Source organism: Mangifera indica, chromosome 9 (genome assembly GCF_011075055.1).
Source record: "Mangifera indica cultivar Alphonso chromosome 9, CATAS_Mindica_2.1, whole genome shotgun sequence".
In the NCBI taxonomy this organism is placed as follows: Eukaryota; Viridiplantae; Streptophyta; class Magnoliopsida; order Sapindales; family Anacardiaceae; genus Mangifera; species Mangifera indica.
This window is the reverse complement of record NC_058145.1, coordinates 12,371,581-12,395,449: the sequence shown is the minus strand read 5'-3', so window position 1 is coordinate 12,395,449 and position 23,869 is coordinate 12,371,581. Positions and strand designations below refer to the sequence as shown.

The 23,869-nt window shown below is 35.2% G+C and overlaps 4 protein-coding genes across 6 annotated transcripts; 3 read left to right on the top strand and 1 right to left on the bottom strand.

The window, feature by feature from the left end:
* Positions 1-1,600: 1,600 nt before the first annotated feature.
* Positions 1,601-5,022, top strand: LOC123225032 (dual specificity protein kinase shkB-like). Of its 2 annotated transcripts, XR_006504094.1 has the most exons (4): positions 1,601-2,235; positions 2,320-3,400; positions 3,648-3,735; positions 4,589-4,700. XR_006504094.1 is itself a non-coding variant. In XM_044648877.1 (3 exons), exons 1-3 carry the CDS (start codon positions 1,817-1,819, stop codon positions 4,877-4,879), a joined length of 1,791 nt encoding a protein of 596 aa, XP_044504812.1. In that variant the 5' UTR covers positions 1,603-1,816; the 3' UTR covers positions 4,880-5,022. The 2 variants fall into 2 exon arrangements, 1 of the variants encoding a protein (XP_044504812.1); XM_044648877.1 differs by lacking the exon at positions 3,648-3,735 and having other exon boundaries at positions 1,603-2,235; positions 4,589-5,022.
* Positions 5,023-6,934: 1,912 nt separating this feature from the next.
* On the top strand, positions 6,935-13,051 carry LOC123225504 (ubiquitin-activating enzyme E1 1). 2 transcript variants are annotated; one of them, XM_044649475.1, is made up of 7 exons: positions 6,935-7,166; positions 7,426-7,763; positions 8,204-8,421; positions 9,437-10,231; positions 10,662-11,530; positions 11,624-12,056; positions 12,192-13,051. In XM_044649475.1, exons 2-7 carry the CDS (start codon positions 7,619-7,621, stop codon positions 12,786-12,788), a joined length of 3,057 nt encoding a protein of 1,018 aa, XP_044505410.1. In that variant the 5' UTR covers positions 6,935-7,166; positions 7,426-7,618; the 3' UTR covers positions 12,789-13,051. The 2 variants fall into 2 exon arrangements, with proteins under 2 accessions (XP_044505410.1, XP_044505408.1); XM_044649473.1 differs by lacking the exon at positions 6,935-7,166 and having other exon boundaries at positions 7,361-7,763.
* A 792-nt stretch (positions 13,052-13,843) lies between these two features.
* On the top strand, positions 13,844-15,155 carry LOC123225372 (uncharacterized protein At5g39865-like). Its single transcript, XM_044649305.1, has one exon. The coding sequence runs from the start codon at positions 14,082-14,084 to the stop codon at positions 14,925-14,927; it is 846 nt and encodes a 281-aa protein (XP_044505240.1). The 5' UTR covers positions 13,844-14,081; the 3' UTR covers positions 14,928-15,155.
* A 3,262-nt stretch (positions 15,156-18,417) lies between these two features.
* Positions 18,418-20,325, bottom strand: LOC123225481 (protein NODULATION SIGNALING PATHWAY 2-like). Its single transcript, XM_044649439.1, has one exon. The coding sequence runs from the start codon at positions 20,232-20,234 to the stop codon at positions 18,621-18,623; it is 1,614 nt and encodes a 537-aa protein (XP_044505374.1). The 5' UTR covers positions 20,235-20,325; the 3' UTR covers positions 18,418-18,620.
* Between the last annotated feature and the right edge of the window lie 3,544 nt (positions 20,326-23,869).

The following is a 23,869-nucleotide window of genomic DNA, read 5'->3' as shown; positions in this document are numbered from 1 at the left end:
TTTACTAGACATAAAGACACCCATTTCACCGAATCATTCTTATCCACGTTTTTGCACAATTTCTAACTCAATTTTATGGCAATTGTCAATATAAATAGAGAATTGACGTAAAAACAATGAGAAAAATCACACATCGAAATTAAATTCAAAACAATCCTCAATTAAAAAGTAAAATTGACACAAAACATGCTTGTTTAATTCTATTAGGCACAAAGAAGTTACTTGTGTCTATATATAATTTCTTGATATTTTTACATAAATTCTAACTAAATTTTATAAAAATCTTTAATAAAAAAAAAAGAACGGAGGAAAAAAATTATTTATTTAAAGAATAGTATTATATACATAATTTTATTATAAATAATAATATATTTTTATATAATTAAATAATTTTAAATTAAAGATAAAATAATACTTAATCATATAATAATAATAATTATTTTTATATAAAATTATATATATCTCCTCTACATATCATTCATTGAATTTAGATGAAATTATTATCAAATTTTGTGGATAAGAAGGTTTGAGCGTTGATAGATTAAAGGAAGTATAATGGATAATATTTCATTCTCTTGGCCAATCCACATAATCATGAGTGCTGGTTAAATTTGACTAATGTAATTAATCATTTTTTTAATACAATATAATAGGGAAAAGCACTATTCCCACCCAATTTTTAGCCCAAATTCAAACCCACACCCATGGGAGATGAAAAGTTTAAACTCCTACCTATAACCAAACTTCTGTTAATTTTTTCTGTCAAAGGGAGAAGTAAAATAGTCTTTTTACTGTTTATATTAAAAATTATAAAGTTTATTACTTTTCGCTCTCCCAAGGTTTTAGAAACTAATATTTTACCTTTCTTAAAGTTTTTAAACTTTGAAAAGTAATATTTTCACCCCCAAACCTAGGGTTTTCATATTTTTTAAAACTTAGCTGCCCCTTATAACTTTCAAAAACAACAATTTCACCCTCACTCTTCAATTTTATCTTTCGACGTCGTCTCCAGCATTGTCTCTGACCTCCTCCTTCTCTTGGTGCGATGAAGAGATCTTTATTTCTTTGTCGCACAACCCAAATAACGAAGGACGATGTTTCATCATCCTTCGTCGCTCGTCGCATTGTCCAGATGCGATGATAAAAGATGACAAAATGTCATTTTGTGTCTGTTCTTCTAGATCTAGACGACGCTTTGTCGTCTAGATTTGGGTGATGAATGTTTGTCCTTCATCGTTCTTTATAACTAGAGAAAGGAGATCGGTGAAAACCGTCAGCAGTTGGTGGTAGCCAAAGAAGGAAGCAAACCCTAAAGGTGAAATCTAAACTTTTCAAACTTGAAAGATAGGTTGAAGTATTAGTTTTTAAAATTTGGAGGGGGGAAATGATAAAATTTTGAAGTTTTAAAGTTTATAAATAAAATAACGATTTTATCCTTGTCTTTATTTGAAAATTTGGATGGTTGTTTGGTCATGAGTGGGAGTTTGGGCTTTTCATCTTCCATGGGTGTGACTTTGACATTGTGCTAAACTTTGGGTGGGAAATAGTGTTTTTCCCCAATATAATAATATATTATTAAGGAAGTGGAAAGCATAACATTATGCTTTACATACAAAATGAACGAGATAGTCAGCCTCCCTGAATTGTAGCATTTATTTATTACTCTCATCTCATCCCATCTCATCTCCCCCGCTCTTTGTCGGGAACCAAACCACAACATGACCAACGTCACTGTAAAATCTACTATTACTTAACTCCACGCCTTTAACTCAACTCGACTGAGCAGTTTATATTTCCAAGTGAATTCAATCGACCAATGGCTGCAGCTTTAGAATGCTGGTCGAGTCGGACCAGCACGGATGAGGACATGGTCGAGCAAGTCTTGATGCGGACCAACGACAGGTCCGAGGGAGCGCTGGAGACCTCGGCAGCGCCGGATATCGGATCGACCAAGGAATACTCTTCCGTTGTGCAGAAACGGTTTCAGCGGTTGAGTCGGAATGTATCGGAGGCGATTGCGTCGCTTAAGAACACGTTGAATCTGGACTCTTCGACAGTCGTGGGTGCGTCTGGTGGAGCACGTGACGATCAAACGGCGTCGTCTAAGATCGAGAGTTGTCGGAAGGTTGTTTGGGGGAGTTTTGTAAGGAACTTGACGCAGTTATATCCTGGAAGCCAGTTACCGGAGAAACTCGTGTCTAACATTAGAAAGCATTATGATTCGTTGCCGCTCAGGTCTTGTTACTGAGACAGATAAATGTGTTTTAACTAATTTTGTTTTATATTTTGACATTCTAATTATTATGAATATGTAAACAGTTATGCGCAAGCTGGATTTGATATGAAAGAAGTATTTTTACATATAAAATTGATGGAGCAAGCTTCAAGGGATGAGCGTCCTGCTGTAATGATTCAAGAAGTGTCTCATGATGAAGCACAGGGCTCTGTATTTAAGCTTACATTTGCATGTACCTCATCAATTTCATGGCCAACCATGTCTGGTGCATTAGACAACGCTTCTATTTGTTGCAAAAAGATACAGATCTTTGAAAAGAAAGGCTGTACTCTTGGGGTTATTCTTCTCTTGGTTCAAGCTGGGCAAGAGAAGTCGTTCAGATCTAGGATTGAAAGTGCAATTAAGTCTGCTATAAAGAAGCCTAAACAAACACCAGTGAAGCTGCCATTTGGGCTTTGTGGGTGCCAAGAGGAGAATACCAAGGGGAGATATTTTGGAGAGATTGAGGACGAGGATGGTGAGGAGAACATTAGAAGTGGGTTTGAGAATTTGAATATGAAAATTCAGCTTCAGATGCCATTACCTACTTCTTCGATTGTTGTATCTGTTGATGAATGGCAGACAATCCAATCGGGTGGGGAAGAGATTGGGAAGTGGCTGTTGAACTCAGATAATCTTGAGTTTATTGATCAGATTGGACCTAATTCCTTTAAAGGAGTTTACAAGGGGAAAAAAGTGGGAATTGAAAAGCTCAAAGGGTGTGACAAGGGGAATTCATATGAGTTTGAGCTAAGAAAAGATCTTTTGGAGTTGATGACTTGTGGGCACAAGAATATTTTAGAGTTTTATGGTGTTTGTGTGGATGAAAGTCATGGGTTGTGTGTAGTGACGAAGTTAATGGAGGGTGGTTCAGTTCATGACTTAATGATGAAAAGCAAGAAGCTTCAGACTAAGGAGATAATTAGGATTGGTGCTGATGTAGCTGAAGGGATCAAGTTCATGAATGACCATGGTGTTGCATACAGAGACCTGAACACACAGAGGATTCTATTAGATAGACATGGAAATGCTTGCTTGGGGGACATGGGTATTGTCACTGCTTGCAAGCGTGTTGGCGAGGCATTGGAGTATGAAACAGATGGTTACAGGTGGCTAGCTCCTGAGGTTTGTATTCTGTTATTTCCTAATCTCATTTTACCACAAAAAGTTAACATTGATCTTAATCGTTCAGTATATACAAAATCTCTTCATCTCAGTAATATCTAACAATCTAGAGCCTGTATACATTGGACATGTTGATGATACCATTTCCATACCTCAAATGTTAAAAGAATTGATAATGTAACACTCATCCCATTCGAATACCCCAAAGCGCTGTTGTCTAAACTGGTTCTTTTTTCCATGATTTCAGGGTTCTGTTGTTGTGGTCCAATGTTTATAGAACACAGGGCAGTGCCAGTGTTAGAAGACTAGGAACCTTTGTCTTCAGTGGATGTATGGTAAATTGCAAGATATCTTGCTGATATGCCCTACATCTTTAATTATGTAAATGGAGACTTGAACTTGATATATTGGGCTAGTAAGGATATAGTTTAACCTTTAATCCTTTAAAGTAAAACAATTGTGTTATGCTAAATTAAAATACAGCAGTTTCACCTGAATAAACCTTTCCAGTGTTTAACATAAGGACTTATTTTTTATGGAAAATTATGTTGTTTTCTTATGTTTCTGGATGCTATCTAGATTCATTGTACCTTGGTACAGTTCTTTGAGGTTTAGTAAACTCTTATAAAGAGACATTGTATCATTTACCTCAAAATCATTGTTTTTTTCGGTGAGTTACCTCAAAATCATTGTTTGAGCACGCGTAACATGTCATGATAATTGTTATTGCTTTCATATATAATGTGTTGTTTACCCTTTATCTAAGCAATCATATATCTTCCATTAGACTAATCAGCTTTGCCACAGTTTTATAGTAGTGTCAATTTTAGCAAATTTTTTAATTAGTGGAGCCCACTTAATGGAGCTTTCAGGTATTTAGCATAATTAATGATCTCTTTCCTGACCTAACTAGTAACCGTGTGAATGAAAGTTTTTTGCCGAATTTCTTCACTTACCCGGAAGCATAATTAGGGCGTGTAACATGAATCTGCCTAGTTTGAAGTAGATTTTGATAAAGGAGTAATAAAATACCTTTACTTTAGTTCTCCTTTGCAATAAGTTTCAACTCATTATGTGATGATTGTAGGTGTGCAAACTTTATTTCTTTTTAAGAGATTCTAATTCTGTCAAATTATTGATGCAGATCTGAATTGGTGCCTTACTCTAATCTCTTTTTGGTGAGTGCAGATTATAGCTGGTGACCCAGAGAGTGTTTCCGAGACATGGATGAGTAATGTATATAGTTTTGGAATGGTGATTTGGGAGATGGTGACTGGTGAGGCAGCCTATGCTGCATTTTCACCTGTGCAGGCAGCAGTTGGAATAGCTGCTTGTGGTCTAAGGCCTGAGATCCCCAAGGACTGCCCACAAATGCTGAAATCTCTCATGACTAAGTGCTGGAACAATCTCCCGACGAAGCGCCCTCAGTTCTCTGAGATTATATCAGTATTACTGCAATCCAACAACAGTAATAGGTAGAAATCTCTAAATTCCACAAAACATAATCTACTCTCGAGATATTTGTGTAAAATAAGTCCCTTATCAATTTAATTTTTTTATGCATAAATGTTGAGTTGGGAAGTTCATATAGCAGAAATGAAGATTTAATTTCATCATTTTAATTCAATGTTATATCCAATTTCTCTTAGTCTACCAAGTAAATCTGTTCATCATAACTGTCAAGACAAAAAAAAAAAAAAAAAAAAAAAGAACACTTTTGCCTTTATGGTTTTCTTAGGATGTGTTTAGCTTCATATGCATACTATAATTCTATAGGATGGATATGAAAGTTATGTAAACATTTAAAAAAAAATTTCTCCTCGTGTGCATCATATTGAGTGACTAATAGGCATTTCGTGTTGGTGTCGAAGGGCTAGGATTATTAGCTTAGGAAAAGGGAAAAAGCGACAAGGAGATGCGATTTCTGTGTGATCTTATGCCTACAAGACTTAGTGATACAAAGCATATTGCGTTACAACTTTTCTTTCTGTTTCTATAGTGGCCATCTGAGGGCCCCAAATGATGCCCCCTTATTTTTGTGTTCCATTAGAATTGCCTTCTTCCTTTATACCCATAGGAAGGTCATGTAATTGTTTGAGCTTCACAATGGCAGAGGACTTGGGTTTTGGTCTAGTTATTCAAATCCCATTTCTAAGCCCCAGATTGGATCACATGATTATCAGTCAAGAAGTATGAAACAGGCACATGGCATGTGCTTGTGACCATTAAGTTCAAAGCCTCTGATATAGTTTCAACATCTGACAAAGTAACAGCTGCAAGATTGTCAATATAATATCAAAATTGAGAAGAAAATAGTGTGAACACTAACTCTGACACTGACCAACAAGTGGTCTGTGTGTCTACTCTTACGTGTACGCATGTGTAGATTGTCTTTAAGTCCCTAAATAAGTTCTATTTTATTCTTCTGCCATATCTGCTGCTTTCATTAACCTAGGGGTGGCAAGGCCGGCCCGGGCCATCTTTTTTAGCCTACCCCATGGAAGGAAGGCACAGTCCACTACTGTAGTGGGTCGTGTCGGGTCCATAGACTGACCGGTTCCATGTGTCTGATTACCAGGCCCGCAAGTTAGGCCAACATGGCCTATTACTGTAGCAGATAAAAAACGAATTATAACATTATTTTAAAAAATTCATTTTTTTTACCTGACCATTTTAACCCCTATTTTTTTATTATTAATTTTTAGTAAAGTAATTTCACTTGTTCAATTTTATACCTGAATATGAAAAGGGAAAAAGTAACTCAGTATTAATAAATTAGCACAATAAGTAAGTAAGGGTAATATGTTTTTTTATTCTAAAATTTTTCTATATTAAAACAGCTATTAATTATATTAGTTAGAGTGGTATCCAATTAATGAATCCTAGCCCCCAATTAATTTCTTCAAACTTAAGGAGGAGATTGATTCCAAAACTTGGGGTTTGTTTATGATTTTTGCGGCGTTATAAGACTAGACAAAGATAAAAATTCTGAGAACATTGTTAATTTGTTATTTATCGCATCGATCGAGAGCCATTTGAGAAGCCTTTGGAATGTTTAGGCCAAAACTATAGCATGTCAAAAATTAACGGGTCTAAATGGAAAGTGAGAAATAAAACATTATCCACCCTTGTCTAATTCCTTTTTAGATTCAGATACGATGACCCATAACTATATGTAAAACCTTAAATCTAATTCTCTAGTCTTACAACCACAAACGAAACCTCAAATTCTTTGCTATTCAAACTACATCTTCGTGCTACTCTCTTTCACTCAAATAAAATTGGTTCTCAAAATTTACAATATTAACCTCTAACCAAAGCTAAAACCACATCCATTCCAAATGTAAGTAAGCTGTAATACCAGCCTGTCTCAAAATTCCCATTCATAAAATTGAATTCAAACACCTCATTTTTTTATTTTTTTAATTATCAATTAGCAAGTAAAAAACAAATCAAAATTTTTTATTCTAAAACGACGACGTTTAGAGGGAAATGACCCACCATTATCATCTTGACTTTATGATCTACCCTCCTTTCCCGTGTCTCGCCACCCAAATTCTTGTTTCTGAGCAGATGATTCTCAGTAGTGAAATTTCCAATTAGCACCTGCCCACCCCTGCTAAAAAACAATGCAAATCCATAAATACCCTCGCTTCTCCATGGTCGTCCAACCAAGTAACCCCTCCATTTCAATTTAACAACTAGATTTCTCTCTCTTCTCCCCTCAGATTCTATTCTTCTTCTCCTAATCACACAGGCCTCATCGGTACGTTTCTTTTCCCCTTTTCTTTAACATTTTTTTTTATTATTATTATTAACATTTCTATACTCTAAATGAAGTTTAACAAGTTAGCGTTAGGGTTTATGGTTTTATTTCCGATTATCTTCGGATATCTGTATGGTAACTCGGTTGTTGATTGTATTTCTGGTAATAGATGCATCATTTCTTGGTTTGTGTCATTGATTGTAATTTTTATGGGGTTTTGTGCCGTCTTTGGTAGCTTACTGCACTATATGCTTCCTAGAAAGAGAGCCAGTGAAGGAGTGGTTGTTGTCAACGAAGATCAAACTCTAAACATCTCTACCGATAGCGATAACGCCTCGTCTGTTATTAAGAAGCATCGGATCTCTGAATCGACGCCTACCGAGACTAACAACACCGTTGTTTTAGACGACAGTAATCACAGCAGCAGTACTACCCTAGTTGAAATCCCAATTATGGCCCTCGGCGATTCTAATCACACTGACATAGATGAAGATCTGCACAGCCGCCAGCTGGCCGTGTATGGCCGTGAGACAATGAGACGTCTTTTCGCTTCCAATATCCTTGTTTCTGGGATGCAGGGCCTTGGTGCTGAGATTGGTAATGTTTTGATGGTTGTAAATTTACATTCAGCTAATCTTTACATAGACCATAAATTTCAGTTTTGGGGTTTATGATTTTTTTGTTAAATTTTTTGATTGCTCTTTGAAATGTTTTGGTTTTGATATCTTGGACTACTTTTCTGGTTAAAGTTTGTGAATAATTGCTCTATGCTTGATGGGAAAACAATGAAATGTGATTGGTGTCTTCACCTTGTTTTTGGTTGTTTGTTGTACGGGTATTAGAATCTATGTTGAAGATATGAGTTCTGTTCTACATACAATCTGTTATGAAGTAATTGGCCTTGACATGCTAGGTTTAGAATGCATTTTACCGTGTGACAGCATATGTGGCTTGGTAAATTTGACATGGACTTCCTGCGAGCTGCTATGAGGTCTGTGATTTGGAGATTTAGCTAATTTTATTTTTGTTACTTGCAGCAAAGAATCTTATTCTTGCTGGTGTCAAGTCTGTGACCTTGCATGATGAAGGGTCGGTGGAATTGTGGGATTTGTCCAGTAATTTCATATTTTCAGAGAATGATGTTGGTAAGAACAGGGCTCTGGCCTCTGTTCAGAAGTTGCAGGAGCTCAATAATGCAGTTGTCATTTCTACCTTAACCTCAAAGTTGGCCAAAGAACAACTTTCTGATTTCCAGGTACTTCTCCCATTTTTTTCCTAGATTAATCCTATGAATTGTTTAGTAGCAGTTTTTATTTATGAAGACAACTGTTGGGGCATATTTGAAGTTGTTCTGACTTGTTCTGTTTGAATTGTATTTTAGACAAATTCATCATATAATACTGATTCTGTTCATTAACAGATAAGATAGTGAACATATTTCACCAGTTAATTATTCTTTGTTGTTGAACAAGATTTAAGAGGAACTTCTGACAATATAGCAGTTCATAGCAAAGATACAGACAAGACTGAAATTAGATTAATGAAGGATCAATATCTGGAATTTGAGACTTATCGGAAATTCTCAGATTTGAAATTTACTATGCGATGATAAGAGAAACTAATCTTGTCAAAAAATAATAATAATGGTAAAGAGAAAAACTGCATATTTTCATTTGAAGATGCTAATTGTAACAGCCTAGAAACCCAAATCCATTGAACATAAAAGATTACAACAAAAGACATATTTCTCTTTGTTTGTCTGCAATATGCTGTTGTTTGAACCTGTTTTCTGCAAAAATCTGGATATATTAGATTTTAACATCTTCTGTCCGTTAAGGTCTTACTCGAGTTGACTTGCCTTAAAACTTCTGTCACCTGGATTGTTTTAATGAAGATTAATAACCTCATTTTTTTGGCAGTATGTTTGTTTGTTTGAGAAGCTTAATCTTTATTGCATTCTGATTGAAGGAAATGATGTTTCTAGTTCAAAAATTGAAGGTTGCCGGTTGATTAGGGTCTTTTCTAGCTAATTTAGATGTTTTAATCTAGTTTGAGAAGATCTTGTAATTTTATAAGAAAGGAATCGCGCAACACATTAGGGCTATGTTTTTAAATTTTTTTTTTTCCTGTGATAGGGAATGAGGAACATATTAGCTTTTAAGTTTATTTCACTTGTGATGTCTGATCCATGTCTTGTACTATTATTTTTATGGAAAGGTTTGTTTGTTTTCATATTTTATTGTTTATTGTGTTCACTTTGGGTGATGCAGGCTGTTGTATTCACTGATATCAGTCTTGAAAAAGCCATTGAGTTCAATGACTACTGCCATAATCATCAGCCACCCATCTCTTTCATCAAAGCAGAAGTTAGAGGCCTTTTTGGCTCTGTATTTTGCGATTTTGGTCCTGAGTTTACAGTTTTTGATGTTGATGGAGAAGAGCCACACACAGGCATCATTGCATCCGTTAGCAATGACAACCCAGCACTAGTTTCATGTGTTGATGATGAAAGGCTCGAGTTTCAGGATGGGGATCTTGTTGTGTTCTCTGAAGTTCATGGAACGACAGAGCTTAATGATGGGAAACCAAGGAAGATTAAAAATGCAAGGCCATATTCGTTTACTCTTGACGAAGACACTACAAATTACGGTACGTATGTTAAAGGTGGTATAGTCACACAGGTGAAGCAGCCCAAGGTGTTGAACTTTAAGCCACTAAGAGAAGCTATCAAAGATCCTGGTGATTTCCTTCTGAGTGATTTTTCCAAATTTGACCGCCCACCTCTTTTGCACTTAGCATTTCAATCACTAGATAAGTTTGTCTCTGAGTTGGGTTGCTTCCCTGTTGCTGGTTCAGAAGAGGACGCTCAGAAGCTTATCTCTGTTGCCACTAATATTAATGATAGCTTGGGAGATGGGAAAGTGGAAGATATTAACCCAAAACTTCTGCGGTTCTTTGCCTTTGGTGCCAGGGCAGTGTTGAATCCCATGGCTGCCATGTTTGGTGGTATTGTTGGACAAGAGGTTGTAAAAGCATGCTCTGGCAAGTTTCATCCTCTTTTTCAGGTTGGTTGTTGGTTTTGTTTCACAAGAGTGGTTTTCAGAGTTGGGACACTTGCTCTGCTTGTTATTCTGCATGATCAAGCCTGCTGTTATTGCATCAATAGACTTTATTGTAGGCCTTCTGTTGTGCGAAAATTTGGAGGTTTATTTATCTGTTTCTCATACACAAAAGACACATGTACACATTAAAGCAGGCTTATGCTTATATGCAAAAATACTGTGATCTAGATGTGAAGTAATTAGTCACTTGAACTTCTGAAAACTCTAGACAAATGGTTATGAAGCCTGTTAATACGTCATTTTGCTGTTTACCTTGTTAACTTGCTTAATTTTAGTTGCATGAGAATCTTATGACCATTTTTCAGAGCTTTCTCTAATGACATGCACTCTTTGTTGTTCTGTTTAACTAACATTTTTTTTACTTGTTTTACAGTTTTTCTATTTTGACTCAGTGGAGTCACTCCCTACAGAGCCTCTGGACTCCAGTGAGTTTAAACCAATAAATAGCCGTTATGATGCACAAATTTCTGTGTTTGGCGCCAAGCTTCAGAGGAAACTGGAGGATGCTAAAGTGTTCATTGTAGGATCTGGTGCTCTAGGATGTGAATTCTTGAAGAATGTAGCACTGATGGGAGTTTCATGTGGTGATCAAGGAAAACTAACGATAACTGATGATGATGTAATTGAGAAGAGTAACCTCAGTCGGCAGTTTCTTTTCCGTGATTGGAATATTGGCCAGGCTAAATCCACAGTTGCTGCTTCTGCCGCTGCATCAATAAATCCTTGTTTGAACATTGAAGCCTTGCAAAACCGTGTGGGTCCGGAAACGGAGAACGTATTTGATGATAACTTCTGGGAGAATTTATCTGTTGTTATCAATGCTTTAGACAATGTCAATGCTAGGCTATATGTTGATCAAAGGTGCTTATATTTCCAGAAACCACTTCTTGAGTCAGGGACTCTAGGTGCCAAATGCAACTCTCAAATGGTCATTCCTCACTTAACAGAAAACTATGGTGCCTCAAGGGACCCACCAGAGAAACAAGCACCCATGTGCACTGTGCATTCATTCCCTCACAATATTGACCACTGCTTGACATGGGCCCGATCTGAGTTTGAGGGATTGCTTGAGAAAACTCCTGCAGAAGTGAATGCTTATCTATCCAACCCTGCGGAATACACTACTGCAATGACCAATGCTGGTGATGCTCAAGCTAGGGATAACTTGGAACGCGTTCTTGAGTGCCTTGACAGGGAAAAATGTGAGACGTTTCAGGACTGCATTGCCTGGGCTCGTCTAAAGTAATTTCCTTGATAACTGAAATTGTCTTTGTGATTACAAATGTGTTTTGTTATATGATTTCTTGCATATTGTTATGATTCTGGTGTAATCAGGTTTGAAGATTATTTTTCCAACCGTGTAAAGCAGTTGATATACACGTTTCCTGAAGATGCTGCTACCAGTACTGGGGCCCCGTTCTGGTCAGCCCCGAAGCGATTCCCTCACCCTCTGCAGTTCTCAGCTGCTGATCCTAGTCATCTCCATTTTCTATTGGCTGCATCAATGCTACGAGCTGAGACATTCGGCATCCCAGTTTCTGACTGGGCCAAGAATCCTAGAATGTTGGCCGAGGCTGTTAACAAAGTCATTGTCCCAGAATTTCAGCCTAAGAAAAATGCAAAAATTGTAACTGATGAGAAAGCTACTACTCTCTCCACTGCTTCTTTGGATGATACGGTGGTTATCAATGATTTAATCACTAAGTTAGAGAAGTGCAGGCAGAACCTACCACTGGAGTTCAGGATGAAACCTATTCAGTTTGAAAAGGTTAATATCTTTCCATCCCTTGGTCCAGATTATTTTTACTGTACCATGCATGTTCCTTTCAGAATCAAGGTGGATTTAAGTTCTTTCTAATTTTAATTTTTACATCTAAACTCTAGCACTTTTGTGAATGTGCAGGATGATGACACTAATTATCACATGGATATGATAGCTGGGCTGGCTAACATGAGAGCAAGAAACTATAGCATTCCTGAGGTTGACAAGCTAAAAGCTAAGTTTATTGCTGGAAGGATCATTCCTGCTATTGCAACCTCCACTGCAATGGCGACAGGTCTTGTGTGCCTGGAGCTATACAAGGTTCTGAATGGAGGGCACAAAGTGGAAGACTACCGCAACACATTTGCTAACCTAGCATTGCCTCTGTTTTCCATGGCTGAGCCTGTCCCTCCCAAGGTCATGAAGCACTGTGATTTGAGCTGGACTGTTTGGGATAGATGGATCCTGAAAGACAATCCCACCCTCAGGGATCTTATCCAATGGCTCAAGAAGAAAGGGCTGAATGCATATAGCATCTCTTGTGGAAGTTGCTTACTCTTTAATAGTATGTTCCCTCGGCACAGAGAACGGATGGACAAGAAAGTGGTTGATCTTGCAAGAGAAGTGGCGAAAGTAGAATTGCCTCCATACCGTCATCACTTGGATGTTGTTGTGGCATGTGAGGACGATGAGGATAATGATATTGATATTCCTCTGGTATCAATTTACTTCTGTTAATGTTGCTTTCCCATTCCACTGAAAGTGGCAAAAGTAGAATTGCCTCCATACCGTCATCACTTGGATGTTGTTGTGGCATGTGAGGACGATGAGGATAATGATATTGATATTCCTCTGGTATCAATTTACTTCTGTTAATGTTGCTTTCCCATTCCATTGAACTAGTCAAACTGCGATGTTAGAATGAGAACCCTATGATTCACAGTAGCATCTTTGGCTCTGTTTTATATTGAAGAGGACACAGAAAGAAAATGTTTACAACAGTTACACCCTTTAAATGTTGACAGAAAACAACTTTGATTGTTGTTATTTGTTATATTTGCTGCTTGTGTTATTGCTGTGTACGTAATCTGTTTTGCTAGGTGTTCACTACTTAGACAATTTAAACAAGAAAGAAGCTGAAATAGCACCCTTTCTCAAGTCTATACTTGTATAAGAAGTTATGAAAGTGTTCAATTCATAACTCCTAAATCATCATACATTAGTAACCTTCTAGTTAAAATGGACAAGACATAAATGCAAATTTTACCCATAGGTGTAAACCATTTCTGCCCACAAGCATAATCTTGTTACATTGTTGATCCCTGATTCTCTCAGAGACTTATCGTTCTCCATAAGTTGGCTTCTCAACACAAAATTGACTATCAAGACGTCAAGGTTCAAATTTGAAACACAAGTTTTGATATTGCAACGAAACGGAACCTGTAAACACAAGACCTCACATGTTAAAATGAATTTAGATCATCTCTTCATTGTATTAGTCCATAATCCTTACGTTCCTTAAATTTACCAAGCAAGAGTGTTGTTGGTAGAGTTGACAATTGCAGAGGCAACCAGGTCCAAGAATATAAACAAAAGTTTTTCAATGTGCCCATTAACAAAGTTAATAAAACTATATATATACACTTTTGAGTACAGAGTTGATATATTATTAAATGATTGAGTGATTTTGAATTATGAAGAAAATAACATTTAATCACATGATAATATATTAATTATATATTAAAAGTATATATATGCATTGCTCAAACAAAATTATTAGCAAAACTTAAATGAGTTTAATTTCATCTGCTAATTTTATTTAAGAGTGAAAGGAGAGAGATTTAATCTCATCTAAAATTAGGCCTAAAATATGCCCTTTCCAAGCACAAAACACAAACCCTTTTCTTTGTCAAACTCAACACCAACCGAACATTTTAAATTTTATCTGTCTTTTTCACACCCCAAACCCAAAGCAAAACAAGCCCAGATTTCATTCACTGTTCCAAGTCCCAAACACACGGATGACATGATATGACATCTCCTCCAAGATTTCATCTTTTCCTCTCAATCGAACTTCCTCTTCAATTGTTCACAAACCCCAGTTTCTCAATGTGGCCGCTTTGGACTAAAACGCCCATGAAAATCCACCGCACCTCATCTCAATTCTCATGCTCATCCTTCAAAGACATCCAAAACCTCTGCACAGAAGATCCTATCCTAACCGCCAACACCCCCACCAAAAATCCCTCCATTTTCCACCGTGTTCGCCTCGTTAACTCTATCATACGCGCCTTCGCCCCTCGCCCACCACAACCCGACACCTCATCTTTCCACGATAACAAAAGATTACCTCACTCTCCAGATTTAGAACCCTTACAACCACCGCCAATCACAATCCCGGGAGCAGAGAAGCGCATTGTGCTGTACTTCACCACTCTACGTGTCGTCCGTTCAACGTTCGAAGATTGTAAGTCCGTCCGATCCATTCTGAGAGGGTTTCGTGTACAAGTGGACGAACGAGATCTGTCGATGGACTCAAGTTTCGTAAACGAGTTACAGACAATTCTGGGCGTTAGTCAAAGTAAGTTGACTTTGCCGAGGGTGTTTGTCGGCGGTAGGTACATTGGTGGGGCCGAGGAAATTCGGCAACTGCACGAGACGGGTAAGCTCAAGAAGTTTGTGGAAGGGTTAACCACAGCTGATATGGAAGCTTGTGACATGTGCGGTGGTTACAGATTTATTCTGTGCAATGAGTGTCACGGTAGCCACAAGATGTACACGGAGAAAGCTGGCGGGATTAAGTCTTGTACTGTTTGTAACGCGAACGGCCTCGTCAGGTACCCATGTTGTTCTTTTGCGCCATTTTCAACCGCCTGATAAAATTTTGGGGTTTTTTCCTTCCATTTTTTGCTTAAAATTAAATGTCCCAGAATTGGGTTGGGCCTCCAAGGTCTGAGTCCTTGGAGAGAGGGACCGGCCCACGTCCTCTATAAATATACAAGGCCTGGATTAGTCCTAGGTCTGGATCCTATACGAACCCTTAGCTAGTTGGGCCCAGGATAAGCCATTAGGCTCGGTCATTAATAAATATAATTTTTTATTTTATATTAAGATTAAAATATTTTACAATTATATTTATAAATTGAATTATATTAATATTATTAATTACTTAATAGTAATTTGGTAAATGTTACTAAAAATTTAACATATAAAAATAATTATATTTATTTTCATGTTTTTTATAAATACATATAAAAAAAATTTAATACAATAATTTATACTAATTGTTGATTAAGAATAAAAAATGCAATGTTACAAATTGAATAAAGAAAATAAAAATTGAATTAATTATTATTGGTTGACAATGTATTATCTGCCAAAATTGTATTTTTAAATAAGTTGAGATGCTTGGAATCTTTAAACTAATATTGTAGTTTTCTGTCATCATGCATTCAATCGCATAAACATAGAATCATTTCAACTATCTATCTGGTAGGTTAAAAAGTATTTTTCATCTACTATGATAGAAGTACTAATTGAGAATATTAATTTGAACATGATTATTGAAATTGGGATCCATAAAATATCATGTGTCATGTCATTTGGCCTTCAATGGGAATCAACACGTGTTTCGGTGTTTACCATTGATTCACAGTTATTTCTTGATCATGTAAAATATATTCATTTAAAAATAATGTTGATCTATGGATGTTTGCGTTGGCTAGAGGTGTTTAAAATTGGTTAATCAAACCGTTTTATCAATTTTTTTAATCGAACCAAATTTTTGGTTTGGAAAAAGTTATGAACCAAAATCGAATTGAAAATATCAATTAACCGAACCGAAATTTTGGTTAACTGATTTTTGAATCGAATTTCAAAAAATTATCATATTTTATTATTTTTTCTAATTTCTTGAAAATATATTCAGTATTCTATTAAAATTTTATTCAATTTTTTAAAAACCGGTTCGGTTTGGTTAATCAGTTTTGAAAATTAGATAAACCAGTAACCGAATTAAAAATTTGGTTTGTATATATTTTTGAACCGGTATCTGAACCGATTTTTCGATTTAAAAACTAGTTCGATTTGATTACCGAATAATTTTGAACACCCCTTCGTTGGTGCTACTAATACATTGAACCACTACTGTTAATTTTATACATGCCCAAATTCTCAATCCTCTTAATTTAAGGTCAATGTGGTGTGTGTGTGTGTAAAGTGCGCTGGGGTGGAATCGAAAGAAATATAAGGCTAAAGGACTATTTTTTATCCAAGTTTAAGTGTGTTCTCAAAGTCATAATATAGATTTTGAAAATTTCAAAGTCTTACCTATGACGTAACTACTGTTAAAATTCTCAATTAGAAACAAGAGTAAAATAGTTATTTTATTAATAATATTAAAAAATATAAAATTTATTATATTTTCTCTTATAAGTTTTAAAAACTAACAACTTTATTCATAACTAAAGTTGTTTAATTTTGAAAAGTCACATTTTTCTCATAAATTTTTTCTTTACCTCTCTGACCATTATCTCTGGTGCTGATGACCTCCACTCTCCACCCTAAATTGTTGGTCGACGCACGTAGACAACTTTGAAACTAATTTCTTTGTCAGAGATGAAAAGATCGGCAAAGAGATCTAAACTCTTCGTACGAGATCCAGATCTCTTCATCGACAAAAAGATGATGAAACGTTTAGATCTCCTCGTCAATGAAGAAGTCCAGATCTCTTCATTGACGAAACAACGAGATCTAGATCTTTTTGTTGACAAAACAAAGAGATTTGGAATCTCTTCGCTCATATCTTTTCGTTCTTGTCGATAAAGAGACCTAGATCTTTTCATCGGCGAATAAACTTCGTCGTCGTCCTTTTCAGATTATCGGAGAAAGTGGTCTGAGGGGAATGAAAGAATTCAAAGGCTTAGGGGGGAAAATGTGATTTGTTAATGTTTAAAAATTTTTGAAGGGTGAAATATTAATTTTTAAAATTTAAGATAGAAAAATATAATACATTTTATTTTTTTAAGATTATTAATAAAATAATCATTTTATCCTTATTTTTAATTAAAAATTTTAATTTTAATTGATCAATAGGTGAAATTTTAGGTTTTTTAAATTTTATAGATATAAGTTTGAAATCGCACCTAAACTTACGTGGGATATAGTAGGTTGGGCAAAATATAAAATAAAATTTCGTTGCAGTTTTCGCTCACCCAATGGTCAAATGATTGCCTTTCAGCGATTATTTGACTGTTGATGTATTTTTTTTTAATTTTAGGCCTCGGTCCTAGACATTTGGGCCCTAGGCTGGTTCTGTGGCCCACATCCTTAGATCTGAGATTTGGGGCGAAGGCCCAAGCTGAGTTTCGGCCCTCTTTGTGGCCCATCTTGGGTCGGCCCTTCCTTCTGGGCCTAATCCTGACTAAGTTTGGTCTTAGGCTCAAGCTTTTTTAACACCTCTAAAGCTAAACCATCTCATTGACTACAAAATGGATACAAGGTTGGAAAAAGAAATTGAAGGAGGAAGAAATCAACAACATGTACAAACATCAATTGATCTCAAATTTCCAAGACAACTAAATCCAATATCCAAGCTTTATGGGTATATTTGCCATTTCCATTTTTTTTTTTTTTATAAAGTAGCCTACTAAGTTATACTCATAAATGATTCTATGTTATTTATTAGTTAAATTATATTAAATTTGGTGGGTGTTCAATAAATTATAAATAGACCTTCAGTATTTTAATAAAAGATCAAAAGAATCGAAAAGATCAAAAGAATTTCTTGTATCGTGTTTATTTATTTATGGAATCTCTAGCCATGCATGACATTGAAGCTCCTTTTTGATTGGTGGCTTGGCTTTTAGGTCTTAGAGTTCTTGTTTGACTTCTATCTTATGTTCTTTGTTTGTTTACTAGGTTTTTTTTTTTTTTTTTTTTCTCTTTAATCTAATTTCACTTCTTATCTCTAGCAAGCCAAAAAACTATCTAAAAATCTAGCCTTCAAAGTCTGGCCCACTCAATCCCATTTCAATATGCATCAATTAGCCTCCATTGCTCCAAGTGGGTACACGTTTGTTAGATAAATAATTTTGAATTAAAAATAAAATGACTATCAAAATATTATCCAAGTTCATCGTGATTTTTATTAATAGGTTTTACAACTCAAAATAGGTTTTACTTTACAATCTAATATACATCTTAACAGTTCACAGACTATTTAATTAGTCTTATCTTAGTATTTCTAAGTGATATAAGATACATATACAAACCCAATATCTCTCTTGTATTTTATCAATGTAGAATTTACTTAAAAGTGTCGCAATCTTCATAAAATTTTCTAAAGGAAAATTTGAGTGCACAACAATGGATTAAAAAAAATTAACATTCTAATTTATAATTGTATATGCCTTAATATGATAGGTACAGATCAATTAATGCAGCGAACTTTGAATCAATGTGTGCTAAACTAATATAGCTTACATCTATTTATCAATCTCTACAAATTTACAATATAATTTTGTTTTTCATGGGAGATAAGTAATATATATGTCTTCCAAAGCCATTTCCTCATCTCCAGCTTGAAACTTTCACCAATGAGGTTCCCACAAAGCCCAAAACCATCTCATTTTCGCCTGTATTTTTCACCCAATATAGACTGTTACCTTCACTAACCAGCTCCTTAGCCTCCATAAGATTATATTTAGATAATCTCCAGGCTTTCAACCCCATTTCAGAGAGAACCCCACCAGTCCTGGCACTATTTTCTTCTAAATTCTGAAAGGCAGCTAGTGAAGAAACTTGAGGTGCCATAAAGAGACATTCCATCGCTACTCTTGCTTCCAAAAGGTAAGCTGGAAAATGCCACTCCATTGATTGGAAAAATGCTTGGAGTTGAAGTAACTTCTCTTCAAACAAAGAACCAATTCCATCGCAGTCTAATCCTCCTACTTCACTTACATTCCCAAAAGTTACAATACCTGTGTTATTGAGCGAGTCCTTAGCCACCTTCAGAAAATCCTTAACATGCTTCTTACTCCTCAGTCTCCCTATGTGAGGGAGACCAACCATGCAGTTGAAGGCTAACCATTCATTTCTTCTACTACATTTCTTTGCTATCTTCATCTCAGTTACCAAGCTCTCCATGTCCATCTCTTCTATCATCAATATCACATCAAAAGTTCGCGCGTGTTCATATAGCCTCCTCTTTGTCTCCTCAAAGCTGTCTGTGGGAGGAAAGTAACTGCCATCTTCTTCCTCCCATTTTATTGAAGTCAATTGGACCAAACGTTGACCTCTTCTCCCAAGTGCTTCGATTAATGGAGGCCATTGAATACCTTGGCCAATGTCAAAATCAATGATATGAACCATCCCAGCATCCTGAGGAGTAGCTTCTAGTATCATTGAATTAGCAGTGAAGTGAGCAAACCTTCCATAAGGGAAAATCTGATAGAAGGCTCTGAAAGCCGCCGCATAGTTCTTGTTTGATTCCTGACTCAGGTAGTCTAATTTATTCTCAAAGGCTTGGATCAAATAATATGCAAGACGTTCAAGGGTTGCGCCGGTTGGACCGGCCTTCTCAGTCAATCGCCGGATAATTTCTGTTGCTAGATCTTTCTGTTCCAGCCCCATTGCTTCTCCATAAGCGTTCAGCAGATGAAGAAGGCTCAATTGGTCATCAACCTCCATGTCTTCTGAGGGAAAAACCAGGGACGTTTGATCTGATGTGAGAATTGAGACATCAATAGATGATGCCTCGCTTGATATCGGTGACAGGTTCAGGCTCTTAGCATCCTCTTCTGTACGTAGTTGTGGTGACACAGGGCTGGTAACACTCACCATCAACTCAGAAAAATCTTCGAAATCATCAGCCATCAACTGATCATTTAGAGGGATGTCAACATCATCCGAACTTAGTAAATACTCCTCCACTGGGAACATAACAGGCGAATCATCGCTATAAATTGCGAGATTTTGTGAGTCGTCATCATCATATACAGGGGATGATAACAAGACAGGAGAACCATCATTGGAGAAATCCTCCATGGAGATTGATGGAGAAGGGAACTCAAAGCAACCCTCTTGGGCATATTTATCTGCAAAATAAAGTCCTATTTCTTCCAGGGGTGAGTCTGTTGAATTGTAATTTTCAGGCCAGTACTGAAAAGGCTCAACTTGCATCATCTTTGAAATCAGAAAAGAATATAACAGTTGTTAATTTTTGCAGCCATGGATTAGGCATATATAGCCATGATCGAGCACTGGAGACCAAAAGGGCCAAAGAAAAAAATTGTAGCCATCATTGTCATTCACACTACACTTTCTCCCACATCTGCATCATAGTAGTTCTCATTTGATTCCAACTCTCAATAGTGCCCTCTCTGGAATTATACTGATGCATATTTTATATTTCTTCCAGATTATTCGTCAAAATAATAATGCAAGTCTTTGTCATCTGATTATTCATACAGGTCAAGAAGAACATAAAATGAATATATATCCAAATACAAAGCATATTTTTGCATCATGTCTCTTTAAATAATTAAATATCACTGTCTCCCAAGCCTTCTTTATCACCATCTCTTTCTTAATAATATAATGAGACTGTTCTTTCATACTTGGCTACTACAGAAATGGGATTAAAATAAAGGGGTTCTTTCAATGATACGTATCAAAATTTCTCACCAAAGATTATTGAATGCGGCTGGTAATCTCTCCCCACCTAACCTAACCCACCTGTCTAGCTAAAGTTACTGCCTGGCCAATCATCAGTTAATCAAGACAGGTGCTCTTTAGCATTTCTTCAAAGGCTAATCTAATTGTTTATTACAATATGCTTATAGAAGATGTCATAACTAGGATTAGGCTTAATCTAAAGGCTAATCTCAAATTTCTTGAAAGAATTCTACTTCTGTGGATTAACATTTGTCCAATTTTCTTTGCTGAATTATGGAGGCACATCTTACAGTTGATGGGAACTCTCTCCTAATGATTTTGGTAAACACAATTCTTGCTAAATGAGCAACAGTTTATTAATAAATTGTTATTTAGTTTAATGCAGGAACTTTGTGGTTATTTCCTAGTCTGGAATTAAGATCTTGGATTTCTCTTTTGGAAGTACTATATGACCTGCCATCTTGTAAGTTTGATTGCAACTTTGGTGAATCTGTCGATGAAATAGATTAATGAGGATTATAATATTGAGATTACAATATTGCACATAGTTTAGAGAATTTTTTATTTTAAAAAATAAATATTATCATAATGATAAATTATTTAAATTATTATTATATTTAATAAATATAAATATATATAAATAATTATTATATTTAGTTAGATGTAATAAATGAATAATAAGCTATTATTTTACTAAAATGTCTTTGGGTATAGTTATTTTAAAATATTATTTATGCCACTTATTATATTAGTAAAATATGATTATTTTTTTGTCCTATAAAATTAATAATAAAATTGTAACAAAATCAAAATTAAGATTAACTTTATAATACCCGATATATTGTTATTAATAATAAAAAATTATCGTAATTTTTTATTACTAGACAAACTAAATAAAATAATATCAACAATAAAATAAAGACTATTAAAGTATTCTTTAAATATTTTAACCAAATATCCCCTAAAAAGGCCAACAAATCTGGTTTAGCACCTCCAACGCCTATCAATAGAGTTTATGTTAATGGTTAAGCTTTTGACATTTAACCATAACCTGGAACAAAGAGATTAATACTTACTTGAATGCTTGTGTTGGTGGTGACAAAGACCGAAGAAGAAGAAATGAAAAAAAACAAAAATAAAAAGGGGAAATAATATAATAATATAATTAAAATAAACTTTTAAAGTTAGATAGAAAAAATTGCTTGAATGCCCTTTGGCAATTAAAGTTACAGAAAAAATTGAACAAAAAGTAGAAATTTATCATTTTCAGCTATGTGATTGTTGTTTTTGCATAATTTGAGTGAAAAATAGTTCTCCAAAAAAGAAATTGAAATAGTGAGACATCGACATTATGAGCATAGCAAAGACTATAGATTCTAGGATTTCATTGGATAATCTTTTGTTAGGTTACATTACCATAGATGAAGAGGCCACAAAAACCTATTATATCATCGTTACAATTAATATATTAAAAAATTAGCGGTTGATGTATTTGGTTCAAAATTAAAGAGTCATTATGGTAGTTTGGTGAAGGAAAAATAACAAAATGTTCTAGTGATATTGTAATGTCGTGAATGTAAATAGCTCCTTCTTACTCAAAAACTTTTCATATTAAGCTCACCTATTTTAGGCATATTTGTTGCTCTTGCTCTCTACTAGTGAAGCCTAAGAAAATTTTCCTTTCAATTGCATAAATCAATCAATAAGAAATGGGATTGTGACTATAACTTAGATTGGGATGGCTGATGGTGTGACATCCTTATACAAATCTCATATCAGCAAAGTATGAAAAAAATGTTAGGTTTGAATGTGTATCCCACATCATTTAGAGATATTAAGATAAAATTAATTAAATAGTTTATGAAAATTTTAAACTGTCAAGATATGTTATAGATTGCAAACCTCAAAAACAAAACCACGATGGATTGTATATTCAAAGTGGATAGTGTCTTGATAGTGGGTTATGCTATTGGGCTAAGGATATTATAAATGGTATCAAAATTACTCCGCATATCCTCTTAAGCGATGGTAGGACAAACTTCAATGAGAAGAAGTAAAGATGATAAGTCCTGTAACCCATAAGGGAAGTGATTGTAAATGAACAATATCTTAATAGTGGACTGAATTATTGAATCAAAGATGTTACAAAGATTGCATCAAAGAAATGTCTAATCATGATGTAAGTGATTGGTTATGCAAATAACATATAGCGGTTAATTGAAAAAAAAGAGCAAATATGGTTAGAATCATATAAAGAAAAAATGCAAAACAAAAAACACCTTGACCTATTTGCTATTCTAAATTTCTCAATCTATAAGTATAAGAAGAAAAACTATTAGCTACATAAGTTGCTCATATTGTCCCACATGTTAGTGATGTTCTTCAAGTCCCTCATTGTCCACTTAGACAAGAGGTAGAAGTTGTTTATTGTAGGATGCTCCTTCAACATGTAGACATAAGCGAGCTCTCGTATAATGGGCTAGACTACCCTTGTTCCATGTATGCAACATGTATGCCAATTATGCATAGATACAAATTGGCCATTAATCGGAGGGGATCAAGGCCAAAGTACCAAAGGACGAATCAATGAAGGTTGATTTAGAATACAAACAACTATTCTATTTATCTGATATTTAGAATGTTGAAAATGCCATCAACATCAACGTCAATTAACAATTTTTTATTAAAAATTAAAAAAAAAATAGTGGGTAAATTTATTGAATACGGTAAAACAGCATGATATTTAATATCTTGATCCCTAGTATAACATATTTATTTTTTTATTGGTTAAGTAATAAGTTTGAATGCAATTCAATTATTTAAAAATTATGATAGTAACGTTTAGAAAGAGACGTTGATGTCGAAGGCGAACATATATTAATATAGAATATTGCATGAAAAGATTTGATAATTATAAATTTAGTGGTCTATTTTGGGCTGTCTAATTGGAAATGCTTTGATGAAGACCTTTGAATGCTCATTTGATTGGTCTCTCTCTGCCTAAACCAAAGATTCCAAACAAACAAAATGCCAAAATCCTGGAGGCCCTATCAGAGCTTGACATTTGAACTAGCTGAAAGTAATCTCGGTTGCCATTGACTACAACCAGGAGCCACATTATGATTGAAATTTGTCTTCCCATG

Bases quoted from the DNA above. Each gene is read 5' to 3' on its own strand.
- LOC123225032 (XM_044648877.1), top strand. From the start codon at position 1,817: ATGGCTGCAGCTTTAGAATGCTGGTCGAGTCGGACCAGCACGGATGAG. The intron at 2,236-2,319 runs GTCTTGTTACTG...ATATGTAAACAG, and splicing joins TATGATTCGTTGCCGCTCAG to TTATGCGCAAGCTGGATTTG. The intron at 3,401-4,588 runs GTTTGTATTCTG...TGGTGAGTGCAG, and splicing joins ACAGGTGGCTAGCTCCTGAG to ATTATAGCTGGTGACCCAGA.
- LOC123225504 (XM_044649473.1), top strand. From the start codon at position 7,376: ATGGGGTTTTGTGCCGTCTTTGGTAGCTTACTGCACTATATGCTTCCT. The intron at 8,422-9,436 runs GTACTTCTCCCA...TGGGTGATGCAG, and splicing joins AACAACTTTCTGATTTCCAG to GCTGTTGTATTCACTGATAT. The intron at 10,232-10,661 runs GTTGGTTGTTGG...CTTGTTTTACAG, and splicing joins AGTTTCATCCTCTTTTTCAG to TTTTTCTATTTTGACTCAGT.
- LOC123225372 (XM_044649305.1), top strand. From the start codon at position 14,082: ATGACATCTCCTCCAAGATTTCATCTTTTCCTCTCAATCGAACTTCCT.
- LOC123225481 (XM_044649439.1), bottom strand. From the start codon at position 20,234: ATGATGCAAGTTGAGCCTTTTCAGTACTGGCCTGAAAATTACAATTCA.